Source organism: Mastigoproctus giganteus, chromosome 3 (assembly GCF_048544385.1).
Source record: "Mastigoproctus giganteus isolate SK-2022 chromosome 3, ASM4854438v1, whole genome shotgun sequence".
In the NCBI taxonomy this organism is placed as follows: Eukaryota; Metazoa; Arthropoda; class Arachnida; order Uropygi; family Thelyphonidae; genus Mastigoproctus; species Mastigoproctus giganteus.
This window is the reverse complement of record NC_143577.1, coordinates 196989498-197007977: the sequence shown is the minus strand read 5'-3', so window position 1 is coordinate 197007977 and position 18480 is coordinate 196989498. Positions and strand designations below refer to the sequence as shown.

The following is an 18480-nucleotide window of genomic DNA, read 5'->3' as shown; positions in this document are numbered from 1 at the left end:
CTAGTTAAGTCATTAGAGACCGCGATCGACCTTTGACAGTTCAATTGCAAAACTTTAATTGTTTCGCTAATGTTATGGTTTATATATTGCGGTTAAATGTAATTAGTACGACACTTGGTCACCTCTTGCCCGCGAATATACTCAGGACAGCCGTTGTCACGGTAGGAATGATCTGCTTTCTTCTTGCGTGTTTTATAGTTGGGACAAGTTGCAGGAGAAGCCTTGTCAGGATAAGACTCAATCTGGTGCCCCAGATTGCCACAGTGCCCACAAGTATATTCAGGCTGATGGCAATTACTTACAGAATGCCCGTAACCGAGGCATTTAAAGCATCGAGATGCTATAATAAACTCCTTAACTCCATGTGATGCCCATCCAATATATACACGATTACCAGTATTTAATAGAATTTTCCTAATGTTGGCAGGGGTTTCAATGACCCAGTGAAGGTTAGACTTAATTTTAAATCTAACCTTGACACACTTTTTGAATTCATCATCAGTTATACTGTAATGGGCAAGGTTCTTATCATATAAATCCTCAAGAAGATCATTATCGGTGATCTCTTTATTAACGTCATATATTATAAGATTGAGATTCAATTTCTTCGGAAGATCCACATTTAAATTGCGATCCTTAAACTTACTACACTTTTTTTAGTTTCTCAAGATCATTATTAGAGGCAGCCTCAATTACAATACCTCTATCTCTCACCTTTCTTATTGATTTTATCTTTATTCTCTTCAACTCTGATTTAAACTCTTTTATCACCACTTGTTTTATCTCTTCACTTGTTTTGAGTTCACTTTTGTCATTAGCACGCATTAATACCGCGTGTCTGGTTTGTGTCCCGGAGGGGATCGCACTCACATTAACCTGTTTGCCTACATCAGAAGCAGCTACACCTGCATAGCTAGCTGCTGAAATTTGAGCAGGCAATGTTTTACATACAATTTCAGTTTTTAGCTTTCCATTCAAGTAACATGCGTTCCATGGAATTCCATACCTTGCCAACCTCGGCAATCATGGAAGGGGTAACCTTAGTCCCATTTTTAAGAAAATAAAATAAACTATTCATCAGAGTAAAAACGTAATTAAGAACAGCAGAGTCATCTAAATGGACTGTCTCATTATTCTGACCATTATCAGTTACGTTTGTCCTTTCTTAGACCAGTACAAGTGGGGGAAAATGTTGCCCTAAAATATCAACAATATTGACAGAAGGGTCCTGGAAATTCGCCAATCCAGCCTCCGCCAGTTCCGGGGCAACGGTCAAATTCCCTGGCATGGACGTTGAGCAATTTTCGTCAGACATAGTTACAAAAGTTATTGAGATATACAATAATTATATATAAGCTAGACAACTCTTAAAAGCATAGTTTAAAACAAGTTATTTCGATTTTCGGGCATTGTCAGTGTCCATGAAATTAGATAATCTAAAAGAGATAAATCAGCAGTTATTTTACAATTTTCAATACTGCTCTGCTGCTCCGTGGGATCGCCAGTAAATAACTTGTTGTTGTTATTTGGAGCATTAGCAACTAAGGCCATATTGCTCCGGGGATATGCGGTGGTCATTACCTGACTTTTCCGCATCCTCCGTATTTGGTGGCTCACGGGCTCGAACCCGGGTCTAATCAAGAAGCGTGTGCTACGCACTGCTGCTCCTGCCCACCTGGCTACGGAGGCACCTAAATAACTTGTATTTACTAAAAGACATTTATGTAGCCACATTTTGCTTTTCAAGTTCAATATTAAAGTTAATACTACGCTGAACTGACAAGTGTTAGGAAATATGTTGGGTTTCAGCAGCCAGAAACGAGGAGGCGGGGGGAGGAATTCACTGCAGCAGAAGCAGGTAAATTCCTAACCTATTGTACTAGTCTTCTCTCTCTCTCTCTCTCTCTCTCTCTCTTAGAAAATTAAACCTTTTTCTGTGGCAGTTTCACACGACAAGATGGAAAGTATGTCACCGCCCCAAGTATTCATTCGTCAAGGTCAAAGTTCAAAGTGGCGAAAGAAAGCAGTTGCAGAGCAGCATGCGACCGGACACTGGTCAGCAGCGGTAGCAATGCAGAATTTGAGATTAAGAATAACTTACTTTGGAAGCAAGATTAGGTATAAGGAAGCAGTCAGGCTTCAAGAACAGCAATCCAGCATCAAGCACAGCATAACTAATTAACATAGAATTAAAAAGAAAACACTTTGAATAACAAATATTCACGAGCCTGAAACGAACGTGACTTCACATACCAGGACACCAAGCGGCATCCTCACCAGTATGGGGACAATAGGGAAGACGTCCCCAGGTTGAGCAGTGGGTATGACCCACCACAGAGAGGATGGGGTAGCAGGGGGACGAGGCGACATGTCTCACCCCCCTTCCAGGGAGGAGATTTAAAGAGAGCCGGGCTAGGGTGCTCAGCTTATGCAGCAGTCCGTCCTTTGTTCAATTTTTTTTGTCAGTCTTCATAGTTACGCGATGGATCATTGTTGGTGTTGCTTATTACTGTCGCTACTGGTCATGTTGTGGTTAGTGCGTGTTCAGGTCACGTCTTCTGTACAGGTCTTCGGCAAACTTTGAAAAGGTTATATATTCCTACCTTCCATCGAGGAGGTGTTGTTTTCTATCTCTGGGCAAGAAGGTGATCCGGGTAATGAGCTGACAGTGGAGGTCATCATAGAGCTGGCATTCATGCATAAGGTGGTGCCAGCTCTCCAACTCTCCACAGCTGCAGGTTGGATCGTCTATAGCCCAGGGCTGTGAGTTTGGCCTTAAAGGCACCATGTCCCATTAACAGGAAGGTTGAGTAGAGTCCCGGCGCAAATCATGTCGGTGCCGTTGGGTATAGTTTGTCGACATTTAGGAAGAATCGTCTGGTGATCTCACCCTTTGGAGTGTTCTCCCATCTGGTCTGCCAGATCTTAAGATGAGTGGTGAGTGTTTTTTTTTTTTTTTTTCTCTCTGTCGAGCGGTTGACAGTAGGGTTCGCGTCAAAGCCAATGAAGGAGCAGGCAGTCCATTTGGAGAGTTCATGAAGGACGCCACCTCGAGGTCCAGTGGTAGAGATCCAGCCAGCACTTGCAGCGCCTGGGTACTCACTGTGCTGCAGGCCCTGGTTATGGCAAGCAGCATAGCTCTGTGAATGGAATGGTGAATTCTGCGGTTTACAGCCATGGTTACCCTGCTGTATCATATTTCTGAAGCATACGTGGCTATTGGCACGAAGGCAGCTTTGTAAAAAAGCTTGAGGGTCTGGTTATTTAGCCCTAGTCCCTTTTTGTAACTCTGATGACAAGGCCCCTTATCTTTTTCATGATGTTCTTTGGATAGTCGCAGTGTAGCACTGTCAATCTTGATCTGTGGGGGCCTCCTATAATCTAGGGCACCCTTGAGGAGAATGAAGTCTGTTTTTGTTGCAGAGATCCGAAGGAAATGTGTATTGGTCCAGTCCTGTAGAATTTGTAGGGCGTGATTTGCATTTCTTTCCAGCTGATTTCTGTTGTTTGCCTCTATCATTAGAATAAGGTCGTCTGCAAAAGCTTGCGAAGACGTTGTGGGAGACCACAGGTGGCGCCTTACCTTAAACACACAGAACCACTGTCTCCAATGTTTGTGTTTAGGAACTCGTCCAAAACAACGTTCCATAGTGTCAGTCCTAATACGGAGCCCTGCGGACAGCCTCTGTTGAGTCTTCTGGTGAATATTTTATAAGGAGCGTTCACCATGATGAGCCTGCAGGAGAAGTAGCTTTAGATTACCCTGTACAGATTATTCGGCATCTCTGTCCTCCGGAGCCAGGCCAGGACGCTCGACCACCAGAGGGTATCGAACGCCCCAGCAAAGTCGATAGAGATAGTCAGGAAGTATTTGTTGTCCGTGGTAGCCGCACGCGCAGGGAGATTCCTCAAGGCATCCACAGTCGACATTCCCTGTCTGAAGCCGTACTGATTTGGAGACCTAAGGTTAACCTGTAAGTAATAGGCCTGTATTCTGGTTAATAGGAGGCGTTCCAGGAGTTTGCTGCAGACTGATAACAGGGCTATTGGTCTGTAGGAGGTGGATTGTTTTGGTGATTTCGTCGGATTTTTAATTATAAGTTTGATATTAGCTTTTTTCCAATCCTTCGGGAAAGTCCCGGTTTTAAGGCAAAGATTGAAATGGTTCAGTAACATGTCGGGGGACTGTCTCCACCACCTTCCTTAGAGCCGAGATGACACTGCGTGACACATTAAGCCACACCCGCCTGCGACTGCCCGGTTTCAAGTCGTCCAACGGCCCACCATCTCAAAGAATCATCTAAACGACGATGACATGTCATCCTGAGTACTAGAGATGTGGCTTTTCCAACTGAGCAAGCCACAAAAACCAAGAATGAAGTGATGTGGTCGTAACCCGTGTTTTTATAGGTATGAATAATTTGCGGTTCTACAAGGTGGTAGAGTATTTTATATCGATTTCTATTGGATATTCGGAATCTGCATGCCAGGATGCGTATTATATCAAATATGCGCCTTCAGCGATACTGTTGAAATATTCATAAAAAACATTTGGTTATGTTAATTTTGTCAAGCAATGTATTACTACTTTAATACTATTTTGATAGTTTGTTTCATAGTTGCGTGAGATCACGTCGTTTTTACGTGATCGAACAACTATTTTTGAACAAATCACAAAAATAACTTATTTTTCCTGTTAATTGCTTAGCTTTTGAAGGACTGAGTACTCTCGAGGAAAATATAGTAGCTATATTCTCTTTTCATACTATGCGGAAGAAGCCTGGATTCGACACCTCATGGCCTTTGTTGTCTGTAAGTAAATTTGACAGTATCAGCTATTTGAATAGACAATTGTCTGAACAAATTTGTTAGCAGCAAACGACAAAAAATAACCACAGAAAAACGGCAATCTAGTCGCTAGAGATTTTTCTTTGAAATTTCAATTTCATTGGTCCAAGTGAAAAGTCTATTTTTTGATGCATCTGTTACCTTCAATAATGCCAGCGTTCTGCTGGTTGAAGACGCTGGGTTCGAGTGACAAAGTGATTTCTCCAAGCGTTATTAACTCTATAGGCATGATTAAAATTTATGGTCTTTCTGAATTTTAACAGTGGTAGTGTTCTTTCTTTCTACAGCGTACCACCGTGAAATATTGTCTTTCCCTATCATGGAAACAGCTTCGCTACTAATTGATGCAGCAACATTCTTTTTGGATTGTCCTTGACGTACGGGTTTTAAAGTTCTCTATCACGTTATTTATTAAAAATGACGGTAAAAATCACTGAACAGCATAATTGGGTTATTACATTTTTTTCTTAATTCATGTATTTATGAACGTTTGAATCTTTAATTAACGTAAGAAACTTCGCGCTGCTATTTTAGTTTCGTTTTTATCTAATTTATTTTATTTTATTTCGTCTGATTGACGAAGTGTGTGCCAATTAATTCGTGTTTATGATGTGACGTTATTTTATCTTTTTTAATGTATAAGAAACACTAAAAGAAAAGAAATAAATCTTACCTGTGTGTTCAAGAAGAAATAAACGACTGGATTGTAGATCACACCAGTTTTGGCAAAAATGGCTGGAGAGACCGAGGATATGGGACCAATCAGATCTGAATAACCAAGCGCCACCATGAGGGTGACTACGGCATATGGCGTCCATGCAGTTAGAGTGCAAATGATCATAGCAGCAGCCATTAGTGTGACTCTTAATTCAGCTTTGGCTGTGCTACATTTTCTAGTCATTTTTGGAGACTATTAAAGAATGAAAAGATTAAAATTAGTTAATTTTTATAGCTAACAGTAAAATAGCTTGTTTTATACATGAGAAGAGCCAAAAAAAATTAAATAAAATAAATAAAGCCATAAGGATCATTAAAGGGAAATTTTAAAACAAAAATGAAAAAGATAATTATTTTTCTTTTCTTTTCTTTTTTTTCAAATACCCACGAAGTTCGCATTTTATTTCCATATTTTAAGGGGATTTGATTATTTTTGAATTGTTTTCATAATTCTGAGAGTATTGCGTCTGAAGTCTGAATGCGGTCACTGTCAAGATTTCAGTCCGCAGTGGTATTTCAAGGGATCTACGACCTGGATTCAAAATTGCTGCATAAGAAGTTTTCTTAAAATTAAAAATATTGCAAGGTGTTATTTTGTTGAGAAATGTGTGTGTATTTTACTTGTATTTAATTTACTTGATTTACTAGTGTTATTTAAGACTCTGAATGGCAATCAGTTAGCAAAAAGATGAAAAATTCCGGACTCAGTTATATCTCCATTTGATTATAATGAAATGTAATGATCAAATCAGAAATTAGTTAATGTGAAATTAGTTAGAACACACACACACACACACACACACACACACACACACACACACACACACATACACACTTGAATTCCTTTGAAAACATTTATTGCAAATAACACTGGTTTAGTATAGATTTTGATGTTTCTAAAATTACTGGTTTTTCTTGGTGTATGCTTAGTGTTAATTCTGAAATCCAAACAATTTTTACATAATCACGTATAGTTTTTTGTTTGTTTGTATTAACAGTATGTATGTATTTAACTGTCGAAGGGTGGCACCCGGACATACATCCATCTCCACCAATTTATCATATAACATATTCTCATAATGGCCTGTTAGTGTAAGTGTGTGTACACGTGTGTGTAATGTGTTATAAGTGAAACAGGCTACTCTGCCACCAGGTGATAGTCCGTTGGGCAATTACCACCTGGTGCCCATCCCTGGCACGAGGAGCTATGCCTGGATCTATTAGCTCTGGCTGTGCATATTGCACCTAAATCCCGCACCCACCAGTAAGGGTGCAAGACTGGTGGGTGCCAGCAGTCCTGCTCCTGGGGTGCCCACACCCAAAAGCCAGCAAAAAAAAAAAAAAAAAAAAAATGCACCAACTAGGAGACTACATCTTACTAGTGAGTGCAACAATCCCGCCTCATGGTCATTCCACAAGGCCAGCCAAAAAAAAAAAAAAAAAATTTTTTTTTTTTCTTTTTTTTCTCCCTGCCTCCAAGACAGAATGCCTATCCATCCAGAGGAGGGGAAAAAAAAAAAAAAAAAAAAAAAAGGTCTTTAGTCAGTATTAGTAACAACATGTATACTCCTCCTTTTATTAAATGTCAACCTGCAAAACCGTTGAAATTCTACAAAATTCCTTTCATTAGACAGCCAAATTAATTCAGAACCCCTAATAAAATTAGGTACCAAATTAAATAAGTCTAATCTAAATTCATCATACAAATTGCATTCATATAAGATATGATCCCATGTTTCCAACCTTCCACAAACACAGTAAGGATCTTCCACTAAACTAAACTGATGCAACTTACTTTTTAAGGAACCATGCCCCGTAATCAAATATGAGCATTCCATAGTTGGATAAAACCAACAATGCAATTTGTTATTAAAATTAAATTCAACACTAGGTATAAATAAATAAGTTACTCTACCAGTACTACTGGAATCCCAACGGTCCTGCCATAATTTAATTAATTTCACCAAAATTTCTTTCTTCTGTTTGCTGACTGCAGAAGAAACTTCATTAGTAATCCCCAGAAATGTAATTTGTATTCCTTTTCTTATAAAATAACAAAAAGCTCTATACACAACTGTTAAATCCAAAGGCCCCCGCAATCACCTGTAGAGCATTAGTCGAAACAGTCTTACAAACACGCAAAATAGTTAACAACATTATTCTTTGTATTGATAATAGTTTTTGTTTAAATTTTACATTGACAGTACGAACATACCAAATTGATGCAGCATACGACACAATCGGAATAAAAATAGCTTTATAATATAGATACAAAATGCGTTTACCTAATCCCCAATCTTTTCTGGTAACCCTAACTATAGAAGCAGTGTAATTTTTTATTTTCCTACTTAAATAATTCAAATGTTGGAAAAATAATAACTTGTCATCCAAGATAACCCCTAAATATTTTACCTGGGAAACAAGAGGAATTTGTTTACTGTTTACTAATAATCGAGGTGGTCTGTTGTAGTCTAATTTTCCTTTTAATAACATCATGACAGTTTTAGAAGATGAAATTTTTAGTTTATTTAATGTAGCCCAATCAGTCAAATCCTGAACAATAACCTCCATTCTGTTTTCTAATACTGCTCTAGATCTTCCTGTCACGCACAAAACCAAATCATCAGCATAAGCCACCTTATAACAATTAGGGACTGTTCTACTTAACCACTGGTTTAAGACCAGATTCCATAAAATAGGACCCAACACAGATCCTTGTGGACAACCGCGATCAATAATTCTATTAAAAGTTAAATGTTGGGACCTTATAATAATCTGTCTATCCATTAAATAACTTTTAATAATTTGGTATAACAAATTGGGACAATTTAATTCTCTTAATGAAAAAAGCACACTTTGATACCATACAGTATCAAATGCTCCTTCAAAATCTATGAATAATGCTAACACATATTTCTCACCAGAATTTACACTAAAATTAATCAAATCGCGTAGGGCATCTTCTGTTGAACTATTTCTCTTAAAACCATATTGATATTTAAAATGAAGATTTTGTTCGTTGAACAATTTCTCTAGCCTTAACAACAACAATCTTTCCAATATTTTGCCCAAATTTGCTAACAAAGAAATGGGTCTATAACCCCCAGGATCAGTCAACAATTTGCCAGGTTTTTGTAATAATTTTAACAGAGCAATTTTCCAAAATCCTGGAAAAACTCCTTTCAATAAACACTTATTATACATATTAACCATTATTTCTGGACACAAGTCAACAAACTTTTTAACACAATTATTTTCAATCAAGTCTAAACCTGGTGTTTTATTATCCCCAACCTTAGAACATACAAATTTCACTTCATCAATATTAAACAATTCCATCTCAGATGATCCAGTGTATTGTTCATTCCCCTGTCTAATTTGTTGCTGCTGTACACTATCTTCCCCACAATTGTCATTCAAAAATAAAGTGCTAGTAATAGTAGCAATTGTAGAATACCAATCAGTAGACTCAGTATCATTTGAATACACAGTATTAATTAAATTATTAACATTCAACTTGTTTCTAGTTAACTTAAACAACAATCCCCATGGCTCACTATTTCCAGTAGTACAAACCAATTCTTTCCATGCATTAAATTTGTGTTCAGAGATTGCCTTATGGTATTCTCTCCTCTTAATTTTATACATTTCTTTATACCTTAATGCTTCATTATTACTTCTACTCCTAACCCTCTGAAAAAGCTTCCTCATTCTAAACACTTCCCTCCTTAATACTGATAGCTCCAAAGACCACCAAGGTACTTTATAACCTCTCTGTTTTCTTCTCTTAGCAGCCAAATTTAAAGCATTAAAAATAGAGGATTGAACAAAAAATGCATATTCAGAAGCAGTTAATGAATGTAAATTGTCCCTAGTATAAATTGAAAAACTATCCAACACAGCGCCTTTAAATTTATCCCACTTAATATTTTTATAATTAAATCTCAAAGTATCATCTGTTGACATATCTGTATTGCTAATTTCAGATAAATTTATAATTATTACAATAGCTCTGTGATCACTGTTAGTCATATTTGTAACAACATCCCAAGAACTGACTCTTCTATTTAATTGATTATTTACTAAGGTGATATCAATATTGGAAACACCATGAATGTTATCAAAAGTATATGGTTTAAAAGGTTCATTCAAAACACTTAAATTATGACATAAAATGAATTCCTCTAATTGAACACCTCTATAATCAACCATATCACTATACCACAAATGTGATTTTGCATTAGCATCCATTGCTAATATAAGATTACTAGAAGCTACAAAATTCATTACATTTTCTAAGTATTGCACTGAAATATCAATATTACATGAAGGTGGACAGTATAGAGATACTAAATAAAATGATATCACATTAGTTGAAACATGAATACAAGTAGCATGTTCAGAGCAAAGACTAGATATAACAGTGATATTAAAACTCTTATTAAAAACTACAATAGCAGTTTTAGGTTTAACTACAGTAGTGTGTATAACATGAGCAGTTATTGGAAATCCAGTGACCTTACAAGAGTTTGCAAATGTACCTACATAAGGTTCTTGGAGACACAGAATATCATAACCTCCTTCAATCATACCAACTTTAATTTCATCCATGACATTTCTTGATTTTTGCCCATTCAATTGAACAATTCTTAAATAATTTACTCTATGATCATACGTACTAGCATTATTCATCATAATTAATTCGCATACTTGCAATTTCCAATGCCCTGATATATTCAGGGCAATTAACATCTCTTATAGAATGATCATGAATCCTTCCCTTCCTTTTACAATTAACACATTTTGGAGTACCATCCTTATCTTGACAATCACTATATTTATGCCCCCCCCCTGGGCACAATGCCCACAAGACACAGTCCTATGTGTACAGTTACCAGCTGAATGTCCGAATCCCAAACATTTAAAGCATTTGGATATTATTACAAACTTTCTGAATTTAAAAGAAGCAAACCCAATGTATAACCTATCACAAGCTAAGATACACCTGTATAATTTTGGATTCATACTTATAACCCAATTATTATACCTGGCTTTAGATCCAGTACAAAATCTAAATAATACACCCTCTTTAACTTCCAATTCAGTAAAACCAAAATCCTTAAAGTTCTTATAAAACAAGTCCTCAAAAAATTCCTCCTTTTCCACATCCTTTGGCACATCATATACTAAAATTGAAGGGTCTGAAAGTTTAATGTTGTCTAGTTTTAAACCTTTATTTACTAACTGTTCAGAATTGATAATTTTATTCAAATCCTCCCTTTTTAACTGTTTCAATCAGCACTCCCTTATTTCTTATCATTTTTAAATTTCTAATTTTAATGTCCTTAAAGCCTTCTTTCAGGGATTGAGCCACAACATCCTTCACCTCTTGACTGGAAGTAAATTGAGTATTGTCTTCTGCTCGCAATATAAGAGTATTGCCCTGTTTTTGCTGAATGTTTTTAGCTTGATGCCAATGACTTCCATCTGACACACCTTCATGATCCTCTAAAACAACTTGAGCACCCAATTGCCCCTTTACAACACCTGATTTCAATTTATCTGCATAAGAAACTGCCTGTTGTTCTCCAATTGTTGACAGCTTGGACTGATCTCTAATAAGATCATCGAATAGATTGGCTCTTAATTGTAGCTCATCAATCCTAGCCTTCAAACGCTCATTATCAATGAGCAAGGCTGTAGTAATTATCTCCATGTCAACCCATTTATCTAGTATAAAATTTGATGCTGTCTTTATAACCTTGTTGGCTTCGCTCGTGGTGTAATCAACCACAATCTTCTTTAACTTTGTAATCAACTCATATACTGTATTTACATCCCCATATCTGCATCTTTGCTCGTATATATTGTTGACTATTATGTTGCTCTCTCTGACATTGGTACCTATGCTTCGTCTGCTAATATCCCCAGAAGAATTGTCAATATCAACATTAAGAAATTCTGAATGAGCCTCTGAAGCATCTGATATCCTTGGCTCTGATGTTAACTGTAAATCCTGTATATCCTCTCTGATCTCTTCACTCTGTGTTCCCTGATCTATAACACCATTCTGAACCTCAACAGCTGTCATGGAACCTACATCTTTATCCTCATTCTTCCTTGTACCACTAACTCCTGGATTAGAACTGAAAGTTGCACCTTGAACTGAAGTTGAACCAGCTTTAACATTCTTAATTTTATGCTTTGGATCTGTTGGCTTTTTAGCCACCTCTCCGTGTAGCCTGGGAACTCGCGAAGAGGGGGGGGGAATGTGCCAGGCTCTTCTTCTCTTCCTCCCCCACCTCTAGGATTTTTCTTCTTATCCATATTTTAAACCAGATAATTGATCAACTCAGAAATACAGTAACTATCAGCAGGAAAACCCAATTACGTTTCCCGCTAAATTACGTGTCCGCCGACTATGATCGTTGCCACATGGCAGCCAAATTGGCTCTGCCAATGCGGTAATCCACACACACTTAATCAAATAACAATATTACAAAAGTTGATTATTATTTCACCTTGAAACTATTAAAAAAAAAAAAAAAAAAAACAGCTAAAGAAACTCTTCAATAGTTAACGTTAACGAACACAGAGCAATCACCTTCCAAACGTAGCCTCAAACCGCACTACTGTCAAAAATTGTATTAACAGTAAGAATATTTTCTTAGATACACATTCCCTGTATATGCGATAACCGTACTTCAACGTACGGTTCAACAAAATAACAGGTATAGACTCGCCAAGGCGTGTTTAGACATGTCGAGGCCTGAAAGTCAGGTAGCTGAGGTTTTTTTTTTTTTTCCCTCCTCATTCAGTCAGTTTAAAGTCAGTCATGCTAACTAGTATCTGCTGCTAACGTGATTTTCATATTCTGTCTTTGACAATGGAAATTCGTGGTTGTGAACAATCCAAATACATTTTGTTACATCTGCAGTAATTCTGTTATAGCGAAACAGGTAGGATATGATATCATTTGTGAAAAATGTATGTGCCGCATAAAGTGTAATTAAATTAGGTGACCATGATAACAGTTTCCCCAAACATAAAGTGTATCGTACAGTGTGGAAGTCTTGCAAATTGAAGAAGTATGGTAAAAAAGAAAGCCATGACATTTGCCAATCTCATTTGTGTGGAGGGATCCTCTAGATCGCATTTAGTAACTTCTATTTTTGTTTCATAAGCGTAACATGTTATGATGTGAAGAACAAGCAGAGCATCGTGTAACCCAACGACATTACTTCAGCTGTAAGGCCAGTATCTCATGGACCTGAACTGTCGGTACCGCCTCCACGAGTTCTTGAACATATGCCATCACATCCTCAATCTGACATTTGCGATCTAGAGGATGATATAAACTATTGTGACAAAGAAATTCACAACTGTGTACACACAGCTGTTTACGCAAAATGAACTCTACGATCTCGTGAGAGATTCAAATCTATCCACAAGGTCTGCAGAGCTTTTTGCATCTACATTCACACATGAGGAATTCTGTAGGGAAGCGGAGGACAGAAGCTTATTAAACTCTAACTTGGAGTTTTAATGATTTTGTAATAACTGAGAGTAAAGTGGAGGAGAAATTGCTGGAAGTTAAATATAAGAAACGCACCTGTGGGGTTAATGGGAACTATTCAGTTATATTAAAGGAGGCGGCAAAGGAACTAAGCAAACCCTTAGCCACAATTATCAGAGCATCCTTGGACTCAGGGTAGGTCTCCACGACTGAAGATATGCAAATGTATCCCCAATTCACAAAGGGGGATCGAAGGGTGACACGAGTAATTACAGACCAGTTAGTTTAACTTCTGTTCCGGGTAAAATAATGGAGTCACTGGTTAAAGATGCATTGCAGGATCATCAAGACAAGACTGCAGCAATAATTCAGACACAGCATGGGTTTGTTAAGGGAAAGTCTCTTGTCTGACAAATTTAATAGGATATTATGTTGTGCTTACAAAGGAACTGGATGCAAAAAATAATTTTGATATCATATATTTGGATTTCAGGAAAGCTTTTGACACTGTTGCGCATGGAAGACTATTGTACAAATTGGAGCAGAATGATATTAAGGGTAATTTGCTAAAATGGATAAAAGGGTGGTTGAAGACAGAGTGGTAATAAATGGACACTGCTCTTCCTGGAATAATGTTATTATATTAGTGGAATTTCCCAGGGTTCGGTATTGGGTCCATTGTTGTTTTGTATATTTATCAATGATATTGTTGAAGGTTGTTGTTGTTATTTGGTTTTTAGGAGCATTAGCAACTAAGGCCACATTGCTCCGGGGATATGCGGTGGTCATTCCCTGACCTTTCCGCATCCTCCGTATTTGGTAGTGACGGGCTGGAACCCCGGTCTAATCAAGAAGCGTGTGCTACGCACTGTTGCTCCTTCCCACCTGGCTACGGAGGCGCTATTGATGAAGATATATCAGACTTAATGTTCAAGTTTGCAGATGATACAAAGGTTGGCAGGGCTGTTAATGACAGTATACTATTGCAATAGGATCTAAAGAGTTGGGCAGATGGGGTGAGAAGTAGTTTAACATTGATGAGTGCAAAGTACTTCATATGGGTAGAAGTAATCCCAGAGAAACGTACCAACTGTGTGGTACTACACTCAGGGTGCGAGAAAATGAAAAAGACCTGGGGGTAATTGTGCACTCAGATATGAAGTTTTCTGAGCAGTGTAGACTGGCTGCCAGAGCAGATCTTGTCAATGATATACAGGAATTTTGCTAGTAGGGAGAAGGAGGTGATTATTCCTTTGTAAAAGGCAGCGGTCAGGCCACGCTTTGAGTACTGCGCATAGGTCTGGAGGCCTCATTTTAGGAAGGATCTAGAATTGCTAGAACGAGTATAGAGAAGAGCAACAAGATTGGTCAAGGGAACGAAGGAGTGTTCTTATCAAGAAAGGCTTAAGTTCTGCAAATTGCAGCGTCTGGGGAATAGACACCTGCGAGGTGAACAGATTGAGATGTATAAGGCTTGGAATGTTTGAATGGTTTGAGCATGCTCAATGCTGATGGGATTCTTCCTCCTGCTCGCATTACGAACCTGAGGCGCAAAAATTCATATTGAAGGACAGTTATAGAATAGTTGTGAAATTTGCCTTTATCCAGCGGGTGGTTGATTGCTGGAACAAACTTCCATCTGTCGTTGTGGAAGTTGATAGGTTAAATAAATTCAAGAAAGGACTGGACAAACTTTTGGAGTGAACGGTTGTGTTAAATGTGATATGATATATATATATATATATATATATATATATATATATATATATATATATATATATATATTTTTTTTTTTTTTTTTTCCTTGTAGCTGATGCTGTATATGCTTGCTTTCTTGCATCATGTGCGTGTACTAATGCTAATACCAAAGAGTGAAATCTAGACGGGCCACTAGTGAATCGAAATAATAAATTGTTTTTGGCGCAATTTTTTGGGAAACAAAAACTCAGATTATGAGGCGATCGTGGTGACATGTTGGAGAAGTTTAGAAATCTAGACTGCAATATGAGCGTTAAGCTGCATTTCTTGCTCTCTCATCTCAACTATTTCTTAGAAAATTTAGTTACAGTGAAGAGCGGGGTATTCCATTATACTGTATAAAGCAATACATTTGAGCACTTCGAAACTACATTTTAGGATCTGAATCCGCTAGTAAAGATAGGCAGAAAAAAACTAGTTCAGTTGGTAATTGGTTCTTATTATAGGAATAGTTCTGTAAATTATATCTATAAACCAGTTCGAATTACTTAAAACTTTTTAAAAGTGTTAAGTAAACCAAACAGCGAATGTATGTTTTCTGTATTGAGTAGCAAACGGGGAAATATAACTTAATTGACAAAGGGCAAATTGCAGATCAGATATAAGAAATTAAGGCTATTAACCAGGGGTATGCACATTCATATATACAAATTTATATACATAATTATCCACTTATAATTTATACATATATTAATATACATATCATCGTCTTAATAAATATACAAATTATACATTGGCTATATTATACATATATACACGATATTATATGTACCATTGAGCCTTATTTTTACATGACATGCAGATAGACAGCATAAGCATAATTTTACACCCAATTAGAGAATTTTAAGCAATGTTCACATCTACACCACTATTTACAGCGAGATAACAGAAATATCCGTAGCCGAGTGGTCAGGTGCCGGAGTGCAGCGGCACACTCTCTTTGAGTAGACCACGGTTCAAGTCCCTGACTGCTAAATACGGTCGATCTGCAAACCCGCACTGGACCAGCGTGGCAGATTATGGTCCATTACCCCCAGCATGGATTGTTGAGGAGGCTTCCATCCTGCAGTGGGTTGTTAATGGCTGCAATTTACTTTTTTTTTAACAGAAACATAAGACGTATTATATAAACATAACAGGAGCACCGGTGCGGAATAAAACAGTCCCGACCAGTTCGTTCTTCATTATGTTGACCGGGCTAGCCAGGAGGATAAAGTGCCTGCCTGGCAACAAAGGTGTGTGTGTGTGTGTGTGTGTGTGTGTGTGTGTGTGTGTGTGTGTGTGTGTGTGTGTGTGTGTGTTGTCATACGGCACCAGGAAATGCCAGAGATCTAAAAGTGTGTGGGAATTGTTCATGTGTTGTGTTCTGTACCGTTCTTCACGGCCGGCATCCCCGTCGCTAGGTATGGTAACGCCGGGTCCCACTGCGGGCCCGGCGGCCAACAGGCCGGATGAACAATGGACACAACAAACTACATACCACATGACCCATACATTATTTTTAAACCTCTGGCATAGACAGGGTACTGTCACTCGATACATAGAACATACGCGGAGATGGGAGAAATCCCCGGAGCTGTCAGACCCTCAACATACCTATACCGTTGTTCATCTGGTCATTTAGCCGTAGGACCCCTATTGAGGCCCAACGTTGTCCCACTTACGCCCCGTGGAGGCAGACCAGGAACCCAGTAGCTGTAGATTCACTCTGGCAGGTCCTGCCGCTTAATTTCCTGGGATTTCGGCGGCTAGGACCTTAACAAAAATAATTAAAAAATATAAAAAAAATAATTAAAAATATATAAATAAATAAATAATCTGCGCTATCGTAGGGGTATAGCGCTTTGGTTTGCTAGGCCGAGTTTTGGGCGTAAGGTAATTTTATCATATTAAGTTTTTGACTTGTGGCGCTTTCGCTATGATGAAGTTAGAGAGGGGAGGAAGACCGAAGATTGGGGGGAAAAGACAGAAATATGAGGCCAATAGAGTAGATAGCCCCAGTTTTCAGTGGGGCATGCCCCACCAGAGTAGAAGTTTGGGGGTGGAGGAGAGGGAACATAAAACGTCCCCCCCCAAGGAAGTGGGAATAATAGGTGAAGAGGGCTAGGGTGCCCTCTTCAGATCGCCATCAGGCTGTTTGCAGCTGTGCTGCGTTCTGTTCTGTTTTGTCACACATGGGGCAAGCCCCGTCCTTGCTTTTCTTTTCCGTGTGATCAGCACTCTTCTTGTCGCGGGTTCGATTCCCGCCTCGGGCTTGGATCAAAGTACTGCAAAAAAACCTTGGGAGGTGCATTATGGCCACAGAAGGCTATGCGCAACTACCAAAAAAAAAAAAAAAAAAAAGAAAGAATCCCGCATCGGGCTTGGATCACAGTAAAAATGCAAAAACTTTGAGAGGTGCATTATGGCCACAGAAGCTGGATTCTGAAACATTTCAATCCTGTACTTCTCTGTGGAAAACCTTTCTGGGTCTGCTTGAAGATTATCTTTATGTTCATCTTAATGGTGTTAGAAGGAAAAAAATTGCTGTAGGCTTCTCAGCTGCGTGAGCGCGCTACTGAGTGGCAGTGATGGTGTCCTATTCTCCCACCTTTGCGTCATAAAGGCCATATTGCTCCGGGGATATGCGGTGGTCATTCCCTGATCTTTCCTCATCCTCGGTATTTGGTGGTCACGGGCTCGAACCCCGGTCTAATCAAGAAGCCTGTGCTACGCACTGCTGCACCTGCCCACCTGGCTACGGAGGCGCCACCAGCTCCTGTCTGGAGGCACGTAGTGCTGCATAAGTTTTCTTCTTTACATGGCCGAAATGTGTCCTGACTTCTTTAACCTGCCACTCACTCGTATTGATATGTGGTTCTTTATCTTGTTGGTGAAAACCATTTGTGCTGTCTTTTGTTCATTTAGTCGGAGCCCCATATAATTAAGGTATTCTTGCAATTCGACGATTTTGGAGTTTGCTTCGTTGTTGCGTTGTAAGGATGTGTTTTGGTCGTTCGAGGTGATGAAAAATTTCGAGTCGTCTGCATATACGACAAATTGTTTTTGATTTTGGGCCAGGAAAGGATGCAGTGCTGCTGCAAAGAGCGTAGCAGAGAGGACACCACCTTGCGGGACTTCCCTGTTGACTTGGAAGGTCTCTTTGGAAATTCCATTAATGGCAGTGATGTTTCTCCCTCAAAGAGCTTGTTATTATTGCTAAGACGTGCCCAGTTATATGGAAATATTTCTCCAAGATGATAGTAATAGCCGAGATGGAAATACTGTCGAAAGCGGATGAAACGTCTAAGAAGACAATATCTAATTGCTGTCTAATTGTTAAGGGCGTGTTGGATTCGAAATAGTCACCATAAGATTCGTGGTAGTCGATCTCTATAATATCGATTTCAAACGAAGGTGCTTCTTATTGTATATTGCTTATATGCTGCTCCTAATTTCAAAAGATAATGTAATTAATGCAGCAGAATCTAGGACGACAGTTGTTATGAGCCCTAGACTTGTCAGAACGTAGCGCAAATTCAACACTGTCTTTGTGCTGAACTGGACAAACTTTTGGATGGGTTAAACGGGAATGGGGTTTTTTTTTTTTTTTAGCTGATTCTCTATAAGCTTGCTTTCTTGCATCTTATGCCTCTGCTAAT

The 18480-nt window shown here is 38.6% G+C and overlaps 1 protein-coding gene across 1 annotated transcript in view; it reads right to left on the bottom strand.

Annotated features, from left to right (window-relative positions):
• Positions 1-18480, bottom strand: part of LOC150088554 (melanopsin-like) — a 58396-nt gene that overhangs the window by 7389 nt on the left and 32527 nt on the right. The window contains exon 3 of the mRNA XM_090370230.1: positions 5522-5758. Within this exon, the coding sequence (XP_090226356.1) occupies positions 5522-5758 (237 nt within the window). The remainder of the gene's footprint in view (positions 1-5521; positions 5759-18480) is intronic.